The sequence below is a fragment of the Emydura macquarii genome, unplaced genomic scaffold (genome assembly GCF_026122565.2).
Source record: "Emydura macquarii macquarii isolate MOO-44397 ecotype Brisbane River unplaced genomic scaffold, CSIRO-AGI_Emac_v2 contig_2924, whole genome shotgun sequence".
Lineage (NCBI taxonomy): Eukaryota > Metazoa > Chordata > Testudines > Chelidae > Emydura > Emydura macquarii.
The window spans coordinates 1,824,553-1,845,959 of NW_027133061.1; the positions used below are offsets into that span (position 1 = coordinate 1,824,553).

General features: G+C 51.0%; 1 protein-coding gene across 3 annotated transcripts in view; it reads left to right on the forward strand.

Moving 5' to 3' along the window:
* ARHGEF2 (Rho/Rac guanine nucleotide exchange factor 2) overlaps positions 1 to 21,407 on the forward strand; it is a 97,878-nt gene that overhangs the window by 24,213 nt on the left and 52,258 nt on the right. Inside the window, exon 1 of one of the 3 annotated variants that reach the window (XM_067569414.1) lies at positions 19,865 to 20,261. The exons of the other annotated variants lie outside the window; for them this stretch is intronic. Coding sequence (XP_067425515.1) covers positions 20,199 to 20,261 — 63 coding nt within the window. The 5' untranslated portion in view covers positions 19,865 to 20,198. Of the gene's footprint in view, positions 1 to 19,864; positions 20,262 to 21,407 lie in introns of those variants that run through there. 3 annotated transcript variants of the gene reach the window in all.

Consider the following 21,407-nt stretch of genomic DNA (forward strand, 5'->3'; position numbering starts at 1 on the left):
TGAAATATGTGCTGCGTTCTGCGGGGTGGCCTCAGCTCCTATGCTAACCTGAGGGTGCAGCCGCGGGGAGTGGTAGTGGGGATTCTGTCCCCTGAGAACTGAGCCAGGAGTGTGCTGCTGTGGGGGGCATTGCTGCTAGAGCAAGTGGTGTCTGGAGAAGTGGAACAGAACCTGTTTGTGGTTCTTCACTTTCCTTTGGCGCTTCTCACAAGAGTGTTAACCCTGGAGTCCTTGCGGTTGTCCATTGTGGACACTCCCATTCTGCTTCCTTCAATTCCCTCTGCAGTTTCAATTGAATATGGGATTCTTCTTTACCTCTTCCTCTAAATGGTTCTGGAGAGCGGCTGTGTAGCTGTTCAGTAGCACTCCACCCCAGAGATGGCTGCATTTCCATGCTGAGTTAGTGATCCTTGTGCAGCATTGCTGTGAGCTACTAAACCTTAGTGGTGGCTGCATTTGCATGCTGGCTGAGTGATCCCTGTGCCCTGTTGCTGTGAGCTACTAAACAGTAGTCCCGTTCCACCCCAGAGGCAGCTGCACTCTAGCGGTGGGCAAAGCAAACGCAGCAGGCCGTTTGTGTCAGTGTGCAAAAGGTTTGGGAGCTCTCCTCTGCCCAAACACTGCTCCCCTGTCACCTTTTCTTCAACCTCAGCTATTTTTAGCCATGACTCATGTTCTAAAATCAGACTAGTGTGTGTTTAAAAAAAACCCACCCCGCTGCTCCCAAGCATAAAATAGAATTCAGTGCTGGGCTGGTTTGAATATTTCCCTGGCGAATGAAAACCAAGCAAAACAAGGCGTCCCAGTGGTTTTGCCGCTATGCTAATGACTGGGGCTGGGCTTTGCCAGAACTTCCTGGGAAGGTCCCACCCAGTTATCATGTGCTATGGCCACTCCCACAGCGGTTCAAAGATCCCATTTTATGACACAAGTGCAAGTCCCTCTGCAAAGCCGTTAAGAAGCCAGGTTTCACCTGCCCTCTCCTTTACTTAAAGGGACAGGATCCCGGATATAGGGAGTCAGGGAATCTACGGGTTTGGGCACCATCCTGCAAGGTGTGAATGCTTGGCTTGGATGGGAGGGTGGGCGGCCGGTTCAGCCCTGTAGGTAAATTTCATAGGCATTGCTCTCTGATGCAGAGGGAGAGGCTAAAGGAGGGCTGCCAATTTTGGTTGACTGCATTCCTGGAGGTTTCATCACATGACATAATCTTTAATTAAAGATTCATCTTTAATTGCTGGTGACTTCGGGACAATCCTGGCCGGCTGGCAAGCCTAGGTTAAACCTTAACCTGCCACGGTCTAAATGGGGGAAGCCGGCGTGGGACAGAGACTGAGAAGGGCGGGGGCAGGAACGGGGGTTAAACCCCAAATCCAGACATCTCTACATACTGGAGGGAGGAGTGAATCCCGGCCGGGATCCAGATCAAAATCTCTTAACTGGCCTTCTGTCCCGCTAATGGACCCAGCCAAGTGCCTGGATTGGAACAGAGCTAAACCAGGTCCAAACCGTGTGGCTGGCGTCCACAGCAAGAATAAAATGAAATAAATAGGACCAAACGCTGTGACCACAGTGGAATTTATATATATAAATGGTGTGATTTTTATATCTGTTTGTACACATATCTAGTGTGTGTGTGATTATATAGAGTGTGTGTGTATATGGCTGCACACTCAATTTTCCCCTGATGAGCAGAAGGTTGAAAGCAAGAACCCTGCAACAAATGCTAATTATACTCCTTAAGGCCCTACGGGAAGGGCACGCAGCCGACCAAGTGGGTTTCTACCCACGAAAGCTTACGCCCAAATAAATTTTTTAGTCTTTAAGGTGCTACAGGACTCTCGCTGTTTTGCTAAAAACAGACTAACAGGGCTACCGCTCTGGAACTACTGGAAGGGGTTAGGATACCTTGGTGTGGGTGTGTGGAACATGTTGAGTTCAGCCCCATCTCTAATTTGAAACACTGAGCATGACATATCCCCAGGTGGGGGCGTAGCTGAGGGCAGACGTAGGGTTGTTATGAGAGATGAAGGGGTAGGAAAGTCCTTGCTAAAACGGGCAGCCGTGAGGTAATGGGGTGGGAACGGAACGTTTTGATCAGCTGAGTGGGATCCCTAAGTGTACACAGAAGCTGTCAGGGGTTGAGAGAGTCCAGCGGACTGGAGGAAGCTCATTGGGCCCCCGTCAGCGTGTGTCATGGCTGGAAGGAGGAGGAAGCATCAGACACACGTTGGGTTGGTTTATGCAGACAGGGGTGGGTGTTTACAGGATCCGGGTTATTTGGTATCTATTGTCGGAAAGCATGTAGCAAATCTCCATTGTGGGGGAAGATCTGCATAATTGCAACGTGAAACTGTCAAGTGGAGACGAGTAGGAGGATCTGAAAGTGTGTGTGTGACAAGGAAATGCTGTAATAATACTTGGCCTTCCTCTAGCGGGATCTCCAACCAAACCTGAATGGAGCCACGCACCACTCTGGGGGAAGAGAGGTGTTGTTGCTGTCTCCATTATACAGATGGAAAAACTGAGGTACAGTGGGTGACACCCCTCTCAGCCACCACGTAGCATGGTGAGAGGTTCCTGTGGAATACGTAGAATGAACAGTGAGTTAGTATCAGAGCCACAAGTCGAAGCCCGGAGTCCAGATTTCCCCCTCAGCTCTAACCACTAGACAATACTCCCCTGCCAGCTGGAGAGCTGCAGGGAATCTGCATGTGACTCTGGTTTAAGGCATGATCTGGCAAGATGCTAATCACTGGCTTCAATGGGAATTTGTGTCCTCCCAGAAGGGGAACCTGTGGGAAGGAGACTCCTCAAAGGCTGGTGTAGTCAGAGCTGGGGACGAAATACAGCGGTCCTGGCTCCCAATCCCCATCATTTGTGTTATCCACTAAATCACACTGTCTCCCCAAGCTGGGTATAGATCTGGGGCATCCTGATGCCCAGCTCTCTGTCGTAACCACTGAACTCCTAGATTCTGTTCCTGGCTCTGCCACTAACTTACAGTGCAAGCTTATGCACGTCACTTCACTTCTTTCTGTGCCTCTGCTTTCCCCATCTATATAATGGGCATGCTGAAGCCAGAAGGAATGGGGGAGCTAGCTATGGTGACGGCTGCAGCTTTAACTGTTAAGATTTTGTCTTTTGTGGACTGCACCTTCCAAATGCAGAGAGCTGCTGTCTGTCATGTGTTAGGTGTCTGAAGACGCAGCTCCTGTTATGAGAGGTAGAGTTGCTGTAGCACATTACAAAGGAGCTATAAACACTCTGCTCTTCCCCATGCGCACTTTACTTTGGTTCTTTCTTGTTCTGATTTTCCATAAGCTGAAAGAAATCATTCAAACTGTAGCACAGTTTTTCTATTTGCATTTATAGAAAGCATAAGTGCTGTGTTGATTGGGGTGATTGCTTAGGCACTGAGCTTGGATAGGTGAACAAACATCACCCTGGTTTTCCCCTTTGGAACATGAGAATAATGATTGATATCTTCCTCTGTGAAATGTTCCCACACTGCAGAGACCTGGCTGATCACAGGCAGTGTCTGGTTTCCGCTCCTTGTTCACAGTTCAGAGGAGCGGAGCAGATGGGAATGGGGAAATGAAGTGGAGAACAAAGGAAGGAGGGTGACTAAACTGAAGAGGAGAAAACCTTCTTGCGCTTGAACTAAATGTAAGCAATGACTGTAACAGCCACAGTGATGTTACATGAGTGGGAGAGACGCTGGACTGATGGGAGGGGAATGTCCAGGAGATGAGATGTTATCCACTGTCTGAAATAGTTTGAGGGCCCCTGGTCTAGAGCTTCATCTGCTCAAAGCACCATGAGGGGGGACTGATCTTCAGTGGATGCATGAGGAAACCGAGGGATAGGAAGGGTCAAGGCGAAGTGACGAGCTAGTGACGTTCAGTTTGTCCTCATTGGCGAGCTGATTGTGCCACTGATGCTTTGGTACCCATGTGATTGCCAGCCAGCCAGCAGCCTTCCTTGGTAAACGCGCTTCAGAATTTGTGGGTCTTCCATCCTAATAACATGTCCACACCAAGAGAGCTGCTGAAACCAAACCATGGCGCATGGAGGTGATCAGTGGGTTTGGCTCTTCACTGCTGATTTTTTTTCGTTCTGCCACGTAAACTGGAGTGGGCGACAAAGCTGAGAATTGAAAACGTCAACCTGCTGCTCTTTAGCCTTCCTCAGCTCCCATGTTTCTCTGCCATACCATGGCGTTAGTATTAAACAGCGGCAGCTTTGTACCCAGAGCGTCTGTGCTAACCACTCACCCACACTGCCTCGCTTACAACTCCTAGTATTTAATCCATCGCCTCAGTTGCTATGGGAACCAGGTTGATAACGTTCCATATACGACTCCTTTTGTTTAAACACAACACGAGAACAACACCCACACAAACTGTGGTGGAAACACACCTGCACACCTGATTTACCCCTCATCTTTCCCCCCCCTCCTCCCCATACCTCTCCCCATATCATATTCTCTCTGCACCTGTCGGCACCGGGCAGAGAATTGGCCTGTGACTTTTTATGCTGTGGCTGGATTACAATTGGTGTATTTTTGAACCTGAGGTTTTCTGAAGTATTTTTAGAGCAGTACTGTGTGCGTGTTCATGTGCTGCAGGCGGGGGGGGAACATGACAACACAAGCAGAGAATGGAGTTGAATATGAGGTTCTAGCTAGGCAAATGGAAGAGGTTAGAATGAAATAGCTCATCTGAGGGTCAGATGCTTTGTGCTGGAGAGGGAGGATGGCTCAGCGGTTCCACGTGTGACTGGCATGACCTGGGTTCAGTTCCCGGCTCTAACGTGGCCCTTATCTGGGGCACGTCATAGAGGGTGACATTTCCTAAAGACTTAGGAGCCGAAGTCCCGTTTTCAAAAGGGAGGGGCACGTCGGAGCTGAAAGACAAAGGGAATCAGGCCCGCGTGCCTCTTGAAAATGGGACTTCGGCATCGAAGTCACGTCAGTGCTTTTGAAAACTTTACCCTTGGTCTCCCCAGGCTTTGCTTCCCCATATGAAAATGGGGATAACAATCATTCCCTGGTCCGGTTCCACTGTAAGTTCTTGGGGGCAGCGACTCTCTCACTAGACAGTGAACGTACAGCATCTAGCACAATGGGGCCGGTAGCTAGGTTGGGGCCTCTTTAGATGCTCTCTTCATAAGTGGATAAACCACACGCTGCAAACCATTCACCAGCGCTGAGATCGCTCTTAAGAGAGCCCGGCCTTTCAGAGGTGGAGGGGTTGAGCTATTCGAAGAAGAAGACGCCGACGACGCCGACGGGCAGCCCAGTCCTGCTGCCTGCCTCAGAGGAATGAAGACGCCTGATCCAAAGGCGACCCTGCCCATGTATGGCCATCCTCGGCGGCGGTGGGTGAGTCAGTGGAATATCTCACGTGGGCCTGGCAGCCCCTCGTTCGGTTTGAATCCAGCGAAAAAGAGATGGCAGATGATGGATTTCTTAGCGAGCTGGCAGATCGCCACCCAGAGGAGCCCCAGCTCCGTGGGGCTAGCGCAGCAAACGGGGAATGTATTTATTATTAATCAAGTTTATCACGGCAGCGCCTAGGGACCAGCCGAGATCAGGGCCCCCCATTGTGCTGGGCGCTGAACGTGACCTGCTGGGCCCGGAGCGGGCGTCTCTCAGCAGGCGCCAGCGCTTACAGCTAGATACCGAGATACCCGAGAGGGGGCAGGAAGGGGGAGGTAGCTGGTACTGACTCAAGGACAAGGCGCCCCCTTTCTCAGTCGGCACCTCCTTCCTTTCCAGGCCATGGCAGCCAGACCAGGGGTTTTTTTATTAGTGAGAACGAGGAGGCGGCAGGGTGTTGATAACAAGCCAGGCCCGTGGGGGCCCGTCTGTGCCGTGGAGAGGGGCCGGGGGGGTTGCCAGCCAAGCCCAGAAAGGGCATGTGCGGTCACAGCCTTTAGAAGAGGACGAATCCTCGTCTCTGCTGGCCTCAGGCCTGGACTCCGCCACTGGAGCCTGATCGTCCCCTCTCCCTTCCCCAGGGAGCTGCTGTTTAACCCAGGCGGCCTGGGCTCTAGCTTCAGAAAAGGAAACTAACCTAGACCGACCCCCTCTGCCCCCCCCCCCCCCCCAGCCATTTCCCCTTCTCCCCACCCGCGGCCACTTCCTGGCACGTGACCTCCTAGCAGTTCTGCTGCAGGGGCTTTCCACTGTGCCCCGGGCACCAGCCTCTGGAACAACAAGCAGCCGGTGCATGTGTCGCTCTGAGGTGCTGGGAGTTTTCTCTGCAGGGGGTGGGCGCTGGCTTTTCTGCTGCTGATTCCCCCTACAGCTATTCGTAGGTGGATGACAGCAGCACCGAGATCAGGGGTCCCATCCTGCTTGGTGCTGTCCAGACACATGGCGAGAGACCCTGTCCCTAAGTAGACCAGATGCACAAAGAGTGGGAGGGGAAACTGAGGCACCGAGCGGCGCGGCAGCTTGCTCACGGGCAGCGGCTATCTCCTGAGTCACAGTTTGATGCTCCAACCGCTAGACGATACTGCCTTCCCTCATTCGCTGAGCCGCTGGGGGCACCTATGGAGGTGGCAATGAGCCACCAGGTTGCTAGGTGCTCCTATGGCAATCATTCTCCTGTTAGATCTAACCAGGAGACCGGACCCCCCAAAAAATCAAACACTGTGGTAAAAACCTCTAACTTCACAGCCATGCCATGGCAACAGGACTAGGAAAAATGCTTTAATTACTGAAATTAATTGGACTCTCTTTGGGGCAGGGACTGTCCTTTCGTTCTGTGTTCATCCGTGGGGCCTGGTCTGTGACGTTGGCTGCTAGCTGCTGGCACAATACACCTCATGAGCAAGAAGAAGAGGAATGCCGGAGCATTTTCAGCTCAAATGGTTTAATTGAGATTAAGGAAAGAGCCAGGCAAGAAAGAACAAATGTCACGTCTCTTGGCTTGAGAACACAGTGTGCACAACCCCTCTAACACGCCGCCCCCCGATACAGGCACAGACAAAGAGGTAGCAATGACCCAGCTCCGTACGCCACAGAGAAGGCTAACTGCGACTTTTTCCATCTCCGAATTCTCTCCTTCCGAAAGGCAGCCAAGCAAGGTGGCGGCCTGAGACCTTGCTTGGTAAACATAAGGGTGGGATTGTTTTAGGAAGCCCCGGGATTGGTTTAACCCTCTTGTCTCCCCCTGGCTTAGGAGCAGAGGCAGCGTAGCCTGGGGAAAGGTGTTGCAGATCCCACCGTGTACACAATCCTCCAAGGAACAGCAGCTGTTCTGCCTCAGTTCCCCGGGGGGGGTTCTCGACTCCTCTGCTCATTAGTGCAAAGTGTGCTGATTAGAGCGTGATGCGGGAGCTGAGATTGAAACCCACCAAGCTCCTCGCAGCGAGCGTGTCTTCACTACTGCGTCCACACCAGTGCTGCGCTTCCTCCCCCGGGTGTGTCCGTGGGACTCCTGGGGGCCCATCCCGCACTTCTTTGGGCTGCAGCGAGCGGAGCTGCTCTGTGATTCGTTCCCAGGGAACTGGGGTGAGGACTTGTCTGTCGTGGGTGCGCAGGGAGGCCGCGGGAAGACGTTGGCGCAGTATCCGCACCCGAGAAGTTTTGCCTGTGTCCACACTGCAGGGTGAAAGTGGAGCTCGGGTTCTGACCCCAGCCAGCCCAGGACTGCAGCACCACTACACTGAGGTCAGAGGGTTTTGTGTGTGGCTGGAGGGGGAATCCGGGGGAAACACTTAACGAGGCGCTAACCCTGCAGCAGAAACATAGGGGAATTGCTCCAGGAATTGCCAGCCTGGTGTTGCTACGATCGATCTAGCCCAGCATCTTCACAGCGCCCAGCACCAGCTACTTCCGAGGAAGATGTAAACATGGCATAACCCTCGCCCCTACAGCTGGCCGCGAGGCGGGTATCTGTGTTACTGGCAGGGATGGCTGTTTTTCCCCCTTTCTGTTCCGATGGTGAAGAGCCCGCTCTCGGAACACAGGGCTTGTGTTGCACTCACGTTGCGAGAGAAGGTTTTGCTTTGTTTCTTGACTAGCCGATTTCATTAAAGCGCCGCTTGGCGTTGAGCCAGTCCACCCCCCTCTCCCCCCCAAAAGGGCTGGTTCTGTGCTGGCGTTGGCAGCTGCGGCTAACAAAGCAGCAGTGGGCTGTCTAAAGATGAAGTGGTTAATTAATTGAGAGAGTCTGTGGCCCAGGAGCATGTGGGATTTGGCCTTGGGGATGTAGGCTCCTGGTGGATTCCTGGCAAAAACTCAAGAGGACCCAATCCCAGGTGAAGCCAAGGTGGCTGCTTGCTTATTTCTTTCATATGCTTTAATAAACAGCTTATGGTAGAACCCCTTCTTTATACACCTCTCCATGGGCCTTGTTATTTCAGCTCCCCTCACCTCTTTCTGCTCCACGCACAATCTCCTTCAGGTCTGTGCAAGCGTCTTCTCCTCTGCAGCTGTTCCCACCTCATATTTCTTCCCCAACTGCAGCTCAAAAACCTCCCCTCGCTTGCTTTTTGGTTCTTGATTTCTCTCTCGCCTTCTGCTGCTTCTGTTTAACTCTTAATACCGTCCGCGGCATTTGTCTGGACTTACTAACAAAGGACACTGTGAATTACACTCCCAGGGAATACAACAGTTTATCATAAATAAAACAGCAACTTAAGGGGAGGCAGTGTGACCTAGTGGTTAGAACACTGGAGTGGCTGTCAGGAAACTGGGTTGTATTGCTGGCTGTGCCATGGGCCTGCTCAGTGACAGCGGGCAAGTCACTTTCCCCTTTCTTTGCCTCAGTGTCCCCATCTGTAAAACAGGGATAATAAGACTGACCTCCTTTGTAAAGCACTTGGAGATCTACTGATTTATTGTTGCAGTATTCTTATTTAGCAATATACCATGCCACAGAAATGACACCGGCCTTCTCTATGCACAGTTTAACTCTATTTTTAAATTAAATTTTAATATTTAAATATTCTGATCAGTTAGCAAAACATAACCAGGGTTCAGATTGAGGTATCCTAATTTAGTGAACCAAATTAAGCCAAATGCAGTCTGATTTCAATGTCCACATAAGGGGATTTGCACCTGTTTAAATCAGCTTAGCTAGGCCAGTGCAATTGTGGCGTATGGCCAAGGTCTAAGGGCTCTGATCTTGCAGGTGCTTTGTGGGTAATCCCCACTCACCTGCGTGAAGTTCTCTGGTGGATGGGGGAGGGGGGTGACTAACTCGGCCTGATTGGGTGACCCAAACACAGCCTGAAGAAGGAGTGGACAATCAAATAGACGTTTCCACCTCTCATTTCCCGGCTGCGCAGTCCATGTTAAATATCAGCTTACACCGAACGAACTTTGTGTGGCAGCAGCGGGGCTGGATGTGGGCTGAGGAGTGGGGAGCAGTGATTCTTCCCATGGCAGAAGTAAGAGGAAACGTGATCTCCGGAGCCCTGTTGACTCTGATGCAGGGCGTGTAGGGCTCAGGTGTCCTTGTTCCTCTGGAGCTGCTTTCCTGGTTCAGCAGGTTCTGAGCCGGGAGTTGCGCTTTGCAGTGCAGCTGGGAGAATGTATCTTACTCAAACCCAGTCATTCCTTCCCGGGGCTCCATGGGTAATGGGAGCGGTTGCCTATCTCTAGCGGCTGGTACTTTAGACCTCCGCTCCTTTACCCCCAGGGTCCCCAGACATCTTACTTCACAATGAGTTTTTTCAACGCAAGCATCTTTATCCCCATTCCAGAGCGAGTTAAAGTGAGGCATGGAGAGGTGTGATGAGGCACCTAAGATCCCAGAGTGAGTTGGTGACGGAGCTGGGAGCAGGACCCAGGTGTCCTGAGTCCCAACCTCTCTCCTAATCTAACTTCTAGACATGCTGCACGTCTAGTGCCTCTGTTATAGAAGAGGTGGGTGAAGCCCCATTCAAAGGGGGAGTAGCTGGAGAGAGGGGTGAATTGAGCTGACCAGTCAGCAGTGAGTTCTGACTCCTGGGTCTCTGCTCAAACCACTAGGCTGTGCTCCCTCCCGTTAAATTACACAGGCTGCTGCTTTCGCTGAATCCCCTTGCATAGCCCCAGCAGCTGGGGAGGCTGCCCACCGGCAAGGGGGCTAGGGCCCACTGCCAATGGGCGTTGGGTGGAAACACAGTGAGAAAGAAAAGGGGGTTTGTATCACACCTTATGTCTAGGTCTTGCTTCTCCCTTAAATAGGGGAGAGCAAATGTCTCTCCTCCAGCACAAAGATTGCACAGGGCAGGTGGATAAATTTAAATGGACTCCGAGAGGGACTTGCCCAAGGTGAGAGGGTCCATGAATGGGATCCGGGGTCTCCCACTGGGCCATGCAGCCCCTTTAAACTTCAGACTTTACTCCAGCTGCTCCTGCGTGATTTGGGAAATAATCCTTCTCTGTTAACTTGCTGAAGGAAACTCCTGTTTGCGTGGCCTCGCCGTGGGGGAAGGTAAATCTTTTATTAGCTCTCGTGCTGGGAAAGTTTCCCCTCTGCTCTGAACAGAGGCCGGAGTGAGTACATTGCTGCTCTTGTCTGAACACTAATGTTTTTCTTTTGCGTCCAGCCCATTGCATTTTCCGGGCCTGTCTTGTGGGGCAGAATGGATTTATTTTGTGTTGGAGTTTTGTTTGTCTAAGGAGTCCTGCCCTAAGGGGATCTATTTATATATACACTCTGCTCGGTAGCTTTATATACCTCCTGGCTTGACACAGAGTATTTTTCTTTAGCAGTGGTAGGTTTTAGCAGTTACTCATTAAGCAGTGTACTGCTGGCTTTTTTCCCCCCCTTTATGCGCACGCAGCCTTGCCTTGGATTCACTTAGACGCTGCGTAGCGTTGAATGTTACCATGCTTTTCTGTACATTTTATTTTAAAAGCACTTTATCGGTTTAAGGTCCAACCTGTCCAATTTCTCTGCCCCGACATCTCCCCTCTCCCCAACATGCATAATCGCTTTATTGTATCGTGGGCAGAAAAAAACCTCTCCCATTCAAAATTCTAACTGCAGATCGAGAGACAAGCCACAGACGGGTTTTCTTAATGCTGGTGCTGAATGTCACTTGCAAGAGCAGGAGTTACTGAGCGTTAGCCATTGGAGGGTTGGTTTAGTTTAATGGATCTGCAATTGCTCTGAGATTCAGGGCAACCCGGCTTCAATTCTCTGCCGGTGCCACTCGTAAGTTACTGGGCTGAATGAAACCCGCTGGCCTGTGTTATAGATTTGTAAAGCTAGAAGGGACCATTGTGACCTCCCACATTGCACCGGCCACAGAGCCTCGCCCGACCATTCCTGCAGGATCGCCGACTAGCTGATTCTAATGATCCCTTCTGGCCATAAGACCTATGAAACAAGCCACAATTCAGGGCCCCGATCCTGTGAAACAAGCATGCTGGCTGAGTTCCCGGGACTGCTCTCATGCTTGAAACGGTGGCGGAGAAGGTGCTTGTGCCAGTGGTGGTCTGGTTTTGGAAGCGGGCTGGGAAAGAAGCTGGTGCTAGGTGAGATGGGAGTGGGGGAACAGAGACAGTGGTGCGAAGGCTGCTATGGCCCAGACGGTCGGTTTTGTCCCCCTGGCTTTCAATAAATAATGCTTTGGGGGTAAAGCAAAGGCTGCTCTGGAGTTACTGTTTCATCTCTCATGATGGCTCTAGGGAACATGTTTCTGTTGGTTGCTAAGGTTCTGATTGTAAGAGCACTGAAGCCACCGGGAGCTTTTCCATTGACTCTGTGTAGTCCACCCCAAGTGTGTGTTTAAAAAAAACTGAGTTTGGCCTAGAAGGCATGAAATTTTTTTTAAATTGTCTTCTGATTACCAAACCTTTAGGATACCCTGGGAGGGGGAAAGGGGGGTTGTTTTGGTTTTTTTTCCCAAGAAGCCATGAGGACTAGAAACTTTATTATTTTCTTTTAACTCAAAGTTGAGAGCCTCATGGAATCACATGACTCCAGCAGCTGGGGCTTTAAGAGGAAACATCAGTTGTATCCCATGGATTGGGATTAAAATCATGAGCGTTGGCAATGCGAGAATCTAATGGGCTTTTGGATCAGGCTCTATATTTCCTGAAATGTACCTGTTTCTCTTTCTTTGCCTGTAACATACAGCTGGACTTCAAATATATAAACCTGCTTGGGTTGTGTTTCTCAGAGGCTGACCATCTCTTTATTGGTAGGTACGTGGGTGGAGCTATGTCCTCTTATATTGGTGTCAGACCAGTGGGGTTATTCTGGATTTACTGTGGTGTAAATCAGCATCATCTGGCCCTGTGTACCGAATTAACTGACTGCACAGACAAGGAACTAGCCTGGATTTCTGTTTGGGGTCTGATCCTTCGCTGGTGTTTATCTCCGTCTGCTCATGTCTTCCCTGAGACTTGCTGTAATGAGTTTAGGCACCTGCCTTTGATTAGTTAATGCTCATTTGGATGCGTGCCAGAGTCTAATCCCTCTGAAATCCTCAACTAACCCTTCTCTGCACCTTTGAGTTTTCCCTGCAAACTCTTTCATTTTAGTCTATTAATCTGGATTCTCCCCCCCTCCCCTGGCAAACAAAGCAGCTCCCACTTCCTTGTATTTCAGATTATGTGGCAGGTTTAAAAGTAAAATCGCCACTGAAGTAGGTTTAAAGAAAACAGCAGCAATCTAATTTCTAAATTAGAGGAGCTCTCTGAAGCTGCAAAGCGTGTCCCTTCCACCTACAGAAGCTAGTCCAATAAAAGACATTACCTCACACACCTTGTCTCGCTCTAATTTCTAGATGCCCATATTAAGCTAAATTTGTACTAATGATTCTTGGTATTTATATGCCTTTCAAAAGGAGTGTGGTCTAGTGGTTAGAGTCTGAGTTTTGCCAGCAGGCCACCTGAGTTTTATTTCTGGCTTTGCGGCTGGCGTGCTCCGTGAAAGATGCCAAATTAGTTAAACTCTGTGCCTCAGTTTCCCCACATGTGAAATGGAGTTAATACAACTTTCTCACCTTTGTAATCCATTGGATGAAAGGTGCCCCATAGCATTGTGTGGATCTCAAAGTACTTCAGTTAATCCTCATGATAGCCCTGGTTAGGTAGGTAACATGTTATCCCACTCTGAAAAGACTGAGGAAACTGAGGCAGAGTGAAGTCATACGGTAAATTGGTGGCAGAGTCAGAAATAGAATGCAGAAGCCCCAGAGCCCAGTCATTTACTCTGATTGCTAAAGCTACTGCCATCCCAGAGCTGGGAAGAGAACCGAGGCGTCCTGGCTCCCTGCCCTCCGCTGTAATTACTAGACCGCCCTCTGCTTGATAGAACTTGTGTTTCTGCGCACTGATTCCTAACCTTTAAAAAGATAACCCCCAGTGTGCGATGCACGCTGAGATCTGTAGCGAAACAAGTGAGATTCTCTAAAGAGGTTGCCCACATTCGTGCCGTGAGCAGTGAACGGCGCTCTGTCCTTGTCTTTCGCTGTCCCTTTAAAAGCAGTTAATAGCTCGCCAATGGGATTATTAATGTGAAGCATCACCTCGGTCTACTCTTAATATACACTTTGATACAAAGCAGCTCTGCAGAGTTTACACATGAATGATGCAAACCTGGAACTAATCCAGTGCCTTTGTCCGACCCCCTAAAAGCTCAGATCCAGTTCTCTGTCCATGTCAGAGAGCTGCTTTGCTGATTCTTAAATGCTCCCTTATTTTTTTCCCTCCGTTAGCTTGCAAGCAGTGACAAGCAGTTCTTAGAAAAACTTCTGCCTCTGGCTCTGGTCCTACTTTTTAATGATCTCTTCGCTTCCTGCTGATGCAGAATCTACCGAGCAGGCAGTTCGCCAGGAGCCGTATTAACTAGCGCGAGCCATCCTTCAGTGCAACCAGCTTTTGTTTGGTTGAACTGCCGCAGTTTTCCCCCTTGGGCTGCCAAACTGGAGGTAGTATTTCCTAAGGGTTGGAGCAAAGGGGAGGCGATCTGGGGGTCTGGATTTAGCTGTGTAATTGACTCAGTTTCTGACCCACGGCGAGTCTGCTGTCCTCCGTTGAGCCTTGTCTCCCCATGGAATGAGGTGGTGTTAGAACATGACTGTGGGGAGTGGGTTAACTTAACGTGACTCCAGCTGCACGAACAGCAGCGACATGCCATGTCTGACCTCGTTGGCTGATTGGGGCTGATCCTCTTTTGATCAGGGTACCCACAGCCAGCCGACATGGTGCTGAACATGATGATCCCCGCCTATGCCAACTCGCGTTACCTAACACGACTCCTCCAGGGCCACGTTCTCGGAGTTAATTTTGTAGTGCAGGTAACTCTGATGTGCTGCAGCTGCCCTCTTTGTACTGTAACTGTGACACTGCTTGCTAACTTGCGGTGTTTTGAGGCTCTCCCAGATGGCACGCAGGGTGCTTTGACAGCTCTCATGCAGAGTCTATCTTCCTTGTATGTCTGACAAACTCCCCTTCCCACCTTGCTGTTTCTAATTCCGGCATTGCTGGCCCCAAGCATTCAGAAATCCTGCGTTGGACTCCCCAAAATCATGAGATTGGCTTAAAAATCATCTTTTTTTTTTTTTTTAAATTGTCTTTTAGATTTTAGGGTTCACATTTTCAAGCTTTTCTTGAGACCGACTTCATTTCTTTGTTTGTTAAATGAAAGCTGAGATTCTCTTGACTCCAGGACCTGAGGCTTTAAGAAAAAAACACCAAATTTCCTGAAACTCGCAATACAGTTATGCAGGCTGGCAACACTTTAAATATTGGCTCCATTTTACCTCCCAACGTAACCAGGGCTCTGTCTCTAGTCCTGAGAAAACAGTTTGTTTAGCACTGCTGGCTCTGCAACACGAGACACTTCCATAGCTCCTACGTAAACTGATTTTTTTCCCCCAAATTTCTCCCCATCAGAGAGGTGGATTGAGAGAGAATCTTGTTTTTTCTTTTTCCTTTTCATGAAGACCCTCTGGGCGGTAACAATTCTGAGATCACTCGTGTTTTGGAGCTAAATGACGAGCATCCGTTTAATGTTCAAGCGCAGACTTGCCCAACAAGTGGAGTGCATTCTAGGTGATTGGGCTGGAACAGGTCTATGGGCTTCTTTTGTCTTCCTCTGAAATATCAGGTATTGGCCCCTGTCAGAGACTTGATAAACCAGAGTCTGATCCGTTATGTCGGTTCCTAGGAGCTGGATGTGGGGAAGTGAAGCAAACTCCTGCCGTGGGCTTTTTTATTTTTGTCCATACCAACTTGGGATATAAACACCTGCTTTTTTACTTTGATGGGATGTCTCTTAGAGCACCACATCTAATAACTCGTCTAGTCTGGGAGCCTGTGTAACATGACCCGCTCCACCCCTGCTATCCGGATGAAGCAGATTCGTAGCAGATACCGCAATTTCAGCACTTTGCTAACAGGAATATTATGGCACAGCTTAAAAATCCTCTTCCAAGGCCACTGCCCTGGTATTCTGTCGGTAAACTGATTTGGGTCTGGTTGAGGGATCTTGCAGAGAACCAAGGCGACAGTTACTGGGCTGCTAAAGAGAAAATGGTTTGCTATGGGGCCGTATCGTTCAGTACCGTCTCTCTTCCATTCTGGGGGTTGGTCTGGGTTTTTTCTCAAGGGGAGCGGACGGGTGCTGTGCCTGTGTGAAAATCTGACCTCGCTTGTCGGGGCTGTGACTTCAGGAATGTTTGACTCTCTACGCCGCTCCCCACCAACAGCCCACCTCTGTCCAAGCTGCTGTCTCGGAGCTTGATCGATGAGATCTGTTCTTTTCAGCCAAAGCTGAGGCCTGCGTGTCTGGCAGTTGAGACTATAGCCGGGTGCATGTGCTTCCTCTTTGTTTGTGATCCAAGGATAATTATAGCATGCTCTGTGAAGCCAGTTTAGCATCTCTGTAATTCTGGTGGCAGCTACAATGTTGCTTATTTTGTCAGAGGAACAGCCAAATCCCTTTGGGGCTGGAAAGTTCAGCTCTTGTTCCTAAGCTGGGCTGGTCAAATTCTTTGGGGGGAACTCTTGTAATAGATCTAGATCTTAAGGTAACGTTGTTTGGGGACCTGATTCCTCTGATTGTGGTGGGGGCGACTATTCCCATGTTGGCTGAACTGGCAGGCTGTCCTTCGACAAAGGAGGTGGTTTTTAGGGCTGTGTGTTTGCGCAGTTAAATAAACTTTAAAAGTCACCCCTCTTAAATCTGCCTCCTCGCCGCTGTTGCTTACAGTCGGCTTTTATCTTGCCTTTGTGGGATCCACAGCAGGACCCGCCCGGGTCTAATGCTCCTGCAGAATATTTACTCTTTGTTGTGATGTTTAGAGGCAGAAGTGGAGGGCTTTGGTCACCTAAAGGGTGTTGATACGTGTCTCTAGCTCATCTGTTGAGGAAGGGAGGGTACGATAATGGTTTACTCTCTTTTAAAATAAGATCATCCACAAATCAATGCAAAATGGGCTTAGGAAAAAGTACGACCAATGGTGGAAAACGGGGGCATAATTCATTATTTTATACAGATCCCCAGAGCGAGGGGCGGGTCACTTGTCTAGGTGTCAGTTTCGAGAAATTAATGAGTTTTGATTGTTTCCTTGTAAAAAAAAAATCCCAGCCATCTCACAGGTAAAAGGAAACCCCTGTGTGTCGGCTCTATGGGGATCATGCAACCCATGGGAAGTTGTTACTGCTTGATTGCCAGACCCCAGGTCTGGGTTCCAAGGTTGCGAACCTCAAGCAATCAAAAATCATGTTGGCCCGTGCAAAAATAATGGCTTAAAAATCATGTGACTAAAAGAAAATGAAGACATTTCAGTGTCCTTTTTATTTTCCTGATGGATTTCAAGATTTCCTTTGCTGCCATGAAGGCTAAATAATGGATAATCATACCAACCTCCTTTGTAAAGTGTTTTGAGATCTTCTGATGAAAAGTGCTATACAAGACCTGGCTAGGTAATGGTTTGTTTTTTAAATGGAAGTTGAGCTTCTCACCATCACATGACTCCAGAAACTGAGGGGTTTTGTTTTTTTTAAAAAACCCAAAAGCCTCCTAAGATCCATGAGACTTGCAATAAAAACATGATAATCGACAGCACTGGCGTGCTACAAATTCCTGAGGTCCTTCCCTGGCTTTGGTGCTGACCTGGCACAAGTTGCTATGCCTCGGTTTACCCCGTCTGTGAAAAAGAGAACGGCAACACAGGGCGAGGGTCAAAAAGTTTTGCTTCTAAAAACACGTTCTGGTCCTTGAGCCGAAAAGCATTTTAGATAGGCAAGGAGTTCAGGCGCCTACCCAGGCCATTGGATGAATCTCAAACAATATAATTGATGCAGTGGAAATGACCTCTTCAGGGACACAGCTCTGACCTTCCACTTCTAATAATCGAGGAGGGATTCTCAAGCTGAGTCAGTTGTACATTGGCATTGTGTAACTTTAAGATTTTCTCAGAAGCAATTAAGTGGCTTCCACTTTCCTTTCCGGAATCCATGAGACTGAGATTTCCTTTGTCAGAGATTCTGGGGCCTGATTTCTAATTAATATAACCATACTTAGATCTCAAAGCGCTTCATGAAGGGGATCAGTCGCATTATCCCCATTTGTTACAGATGGAGAAACTGAGGCACACAGAGGAAATGACTCGCCTGCCATCACCCAGCAGTGTTGTCCTTGCGCTGCTTGGGCAGTAGGAGGGTACCCTAGAGGCTCTTGCAGTTTAAAGGAGATCCTTTATTCAAATGGGGAGCGGGCGCTCTGGTTTGTCATGAGAAATGGGCGGGCCTGGGCAGACGTCTTTGTCGCTGTCGGTGGAAACACCAGGTGACGCCAGGTCAAGGAGACTTCCTGGCAGTTAATGAGGTGGTTAACCTGCCAACTGGGGATTTAAGGAGCCCTGCTCTGTGGCCTGCAGCTTCAGGGTGTATTGATAGTCAGAAGGGAGTGGCAATGCTGACAGAGATTAGAACAGGCACCCAGAGACAGGTGTTTTCTGTCTCCTCTGGGTTGTTTTCTTCTTGTGTTAATTTATTTCTAGGGGATAGTGCCCTGGACTGGGACTCGGGAGGCCTGGGTTCTATTCCTGGCTCTGACACAGACCTGCTGCTTGACCTTGGGTAAGTCACTTCCCTGCTCTGTGCCTCAGTTTCCCCAGGGAACTGTCTATTGCTGTGTGGTGTGTGTACAGAGATGTTACATCTCTACATACATAGTGAATTAATAGATAAAGGTGCCAGTAGATGGCGATCAGGAACATCCTGGGTTTTGTAGGACCCAGAAAGTTTCTTGTTGTGCATTGTAAGTAGCTTTTGGGGGGGCAGCTCTTGGCACCTACTACAACGAGCCTTCATCTCTGTTGTTGCTAAGCTAATAAAAATCACCCACTTATGCTGTCCCTTCTCAAACCCGGCTAGAATGCAAGACGCCAATGCTTAGCGCTGGTCCAGGGCTCTGCAAACCGGCCTCACCCCCTTCCTGTGAGTTGGGGCTCTTTATGTGGATTGTATGCTCTGTGGGGGCAAGACCCTCTTTGTTCTGTTTGTACAGCACCTTGCACCATGGGGCCCTGCCTGCTCCAGGACTGGGGCGCCTAGGTGTTACCATGATGCAAATATATTCTAACCCCCATTTCACAGCTGAGGAAGCAGCTTGCCCTGCAGTCACACACTGAGTGGCAGAGCTGTGAAGAGGACGCACCAGTACTACAAAGGATTGCAGTGGACCATGGACAACCGGGGCAGCGACTGGGACAAATTCCCCCTCCCCGCCTAAGTAGATAATGCCCCAGTGTGTATCCTCCCTTCCGGCCATCTTCCCTCATCAGCCTCTGAGCACCAGCTCCTAGTGCAGCCTCCTAGTCTATTGTCCTGTGTGACCGGTCCCAGCAGTGAGCCAGGAAGCCCCCATTGAGTGTGTATCGCAAGCTTCCCTTTGAATTCCAGCAGGGCTGAGCTGCCTTTCGCTCCCAGCGTGCAGCCTTCCTCTCCCTCCCTCCCTCCCTCACTGTAGGCAGCTTCAACGCCCATGCTTTGCTGGAAGAGAGCTTAGGCCGGTTTTGCTGCCTGCCTTTAAAAATCCCAATTTAGCCTGTTCGAGGTGGTCAGCGTGGTGGTTTGTGTACATTTGCTACTAGACCAAGTATTTTTTCCCCCTCTGGCAATTAGGTGGTGGTTGCCAGCTGGTCCGTTCCACCCCAGAAGGAGCTGCATTTCAGGCCACAATGAGATGTGAACAATTAGCTCCTTATCAGCCTCCGGGAGCTTTGCAAACCTGGCTATCTGGCTAGGAGATTGCTATGGCTTTGTGCAGGTGTGAGCCGGGGGAGGCAGCTACTCCTCTCTGCCCAGCAACTCCTTGTTTGCTGACAACTTGGATGGTAAAATGTAACTTGGTAAATGACTGACTGGCTGGACTGCGAGCCCGGGGGGTGTCCCGGGGCGTGTCCTGCCAGACGATCCGATGCAAGTTAGCCTTCCTTGTTCTGTTTGCAACGCTGCACCTCCCAGCCGCTGGGTTTGGACCCAAACTGCCCCAAAGCGGGGGGCGGTTCCGAGTGGGACCTTGATGCAGAGAACGGAAACTTGCTGGGTTTTTTTTGTTTTTGTTTTTTCAATCCAGGTCTGGGACTAAGCTCCCCCAGGAACCGGGGCGGGTGGTGAATCTGGGCTAGGGGGTTGGGGGTTGTCAAGCCCCTGTTTTCAAGGCCTGCACCCCGGAGAAGTGGTAAGGTGGGTAACAAAGGCAGGACCCGGCTGTAAATAATACTAAGGAAAGGAGCCAAGGCTCTGGAGCTGGACCCATTCCTGGGGCTTTCCTCGCCTGAGATGAGCTTTAATTGAGGATTAAAAGCCCCTCCAGGGCCCCTCCTCGAGGATGGGCAGCCCGGCCCCCCAGATCTCGTGGGAGCTTGTGGGGCAAAACCCAGCATTTCCTCCGGCGCTTCTGTAGCTTTCCTGGCCCCGGCTGGGGGGATCCCCTGCTCCACGGGTCCGCTCGGCTCCCGCCGGGGAGGTGGGTGGACCCTGGGCGGCTCCAGCCCGCAGAGGAGGGGACTGATTTGAATAAGCGAGTGTGCGCTTCCCTTCGAGCGGGGCTCCTGGGGCGGCCGCTCTTTGACTTCCTGCGCCGGGAGGAGTCGGGCTGGCTGCGCCCTTCGCTCCGCTCCGCTCCCTCCCGCCAGGCGCCTGGTGGGGCTCCTCGCCTCGCTCGTCTGAACGCTCCCGCGGCTGGGGCGGAGAATCCGGATCCGGCCCGTTGCTCCGGACTATGTCTCGGATCGAGTCGCTGGCCAGGACCAGGATTGACCGGACAAAGGACATCGCCTTTAAGGTCGGTGCCTCCCTGTTGCGGGGGGGGTGCAATATTTGGGGTGTGGGGGGAAGGGGCGCAGGGCGCGGGGGGGGGGGGGGGTTGGAAGGCAAGGGGGCGGCAGTTTCCCTTTTAAACCTGCCCGGGCTCGATCTGAAAGTTGAACCTTTTATTTGAAGCCTTTATTCACCCCCCCCCCCCCCCGGCTTCCCGATCGATCTCCCCGGCATTGCCCACAGACACATTCAGTGCACACGGGGGGGTCTGTGCTTTGCTTTGCTTTCTGCTGGGTAATGCAGTGCGGGGGGGGGGCGCCTCTCTCTGGCCGCAATGGAGCTGGGGATCCCCCCCCCCAGCCTTGTGCCGGGGAAGAAGTTTAATCGCGGGGGGAGGGGAGGGAGCTCTGTCCGTCCGTCCTTCCGTCTGTCTGTCTTTGCTCTTTGTGGCTCAGCCAGTGTCTGGTTTGACTCCCCCGCCGGGAGGGGGGTGGGGGGAAGTAATCTGAGGCTGGGGCCCCTCTCGCTGGTTCCTATTAAGCAGGCGTCTGCGGAGGCAGGATTGCAAAACCACGGCTTCGGGGGGGCACGGGGGGGCTGCGAAGGGGCGGGGCTGGGGAACCCCCAAGCTTGTGGGTGGGGGGTTGGGGGGGGGGGGTTGATGGTGCCGGATCCATCAGCCGGGATCTGGGTTCTGGGTGGTTCCGGTTCCGTCTGTGAACTTCGGGCCCCGGGTGCTGGTGCCGAGTTGGGGGGGGGGGGGAGGGGGAGGGCCACTCAAGCATCATCCTTGTTGTAAGATACAGTGGTCCATGGCGAGCGGCCGTTTCCCGTTTGACGCCCCCCTCCCCGGTGTTCCAGCAGCTCTTTTTGTCCAGAGAAATTCAGAGGTTGACCCCCCCCCTCCCCGCACCCAGCCCATTGTGCAGGGCAGAGCGGTATAACTGAGCCATGCACTTAAGAAGGGAATTTTTATTCCCCCCCCCCCCTTTCTTGGTGCTCTCCCCCTCCCGCCTGTTTTTATTCCCCAGGGTTAACCCTGGAGCTGCTGCCACGTGGGGCTATTTATCAGCTCTGGCCAGGCACAATGAAGTGGTTTCCGTAGCCATGTGATGCTCCTAGCATGGTGGTTAAAATAGCACCGAGCTTAAAACGATGCCGTGACCCAGTC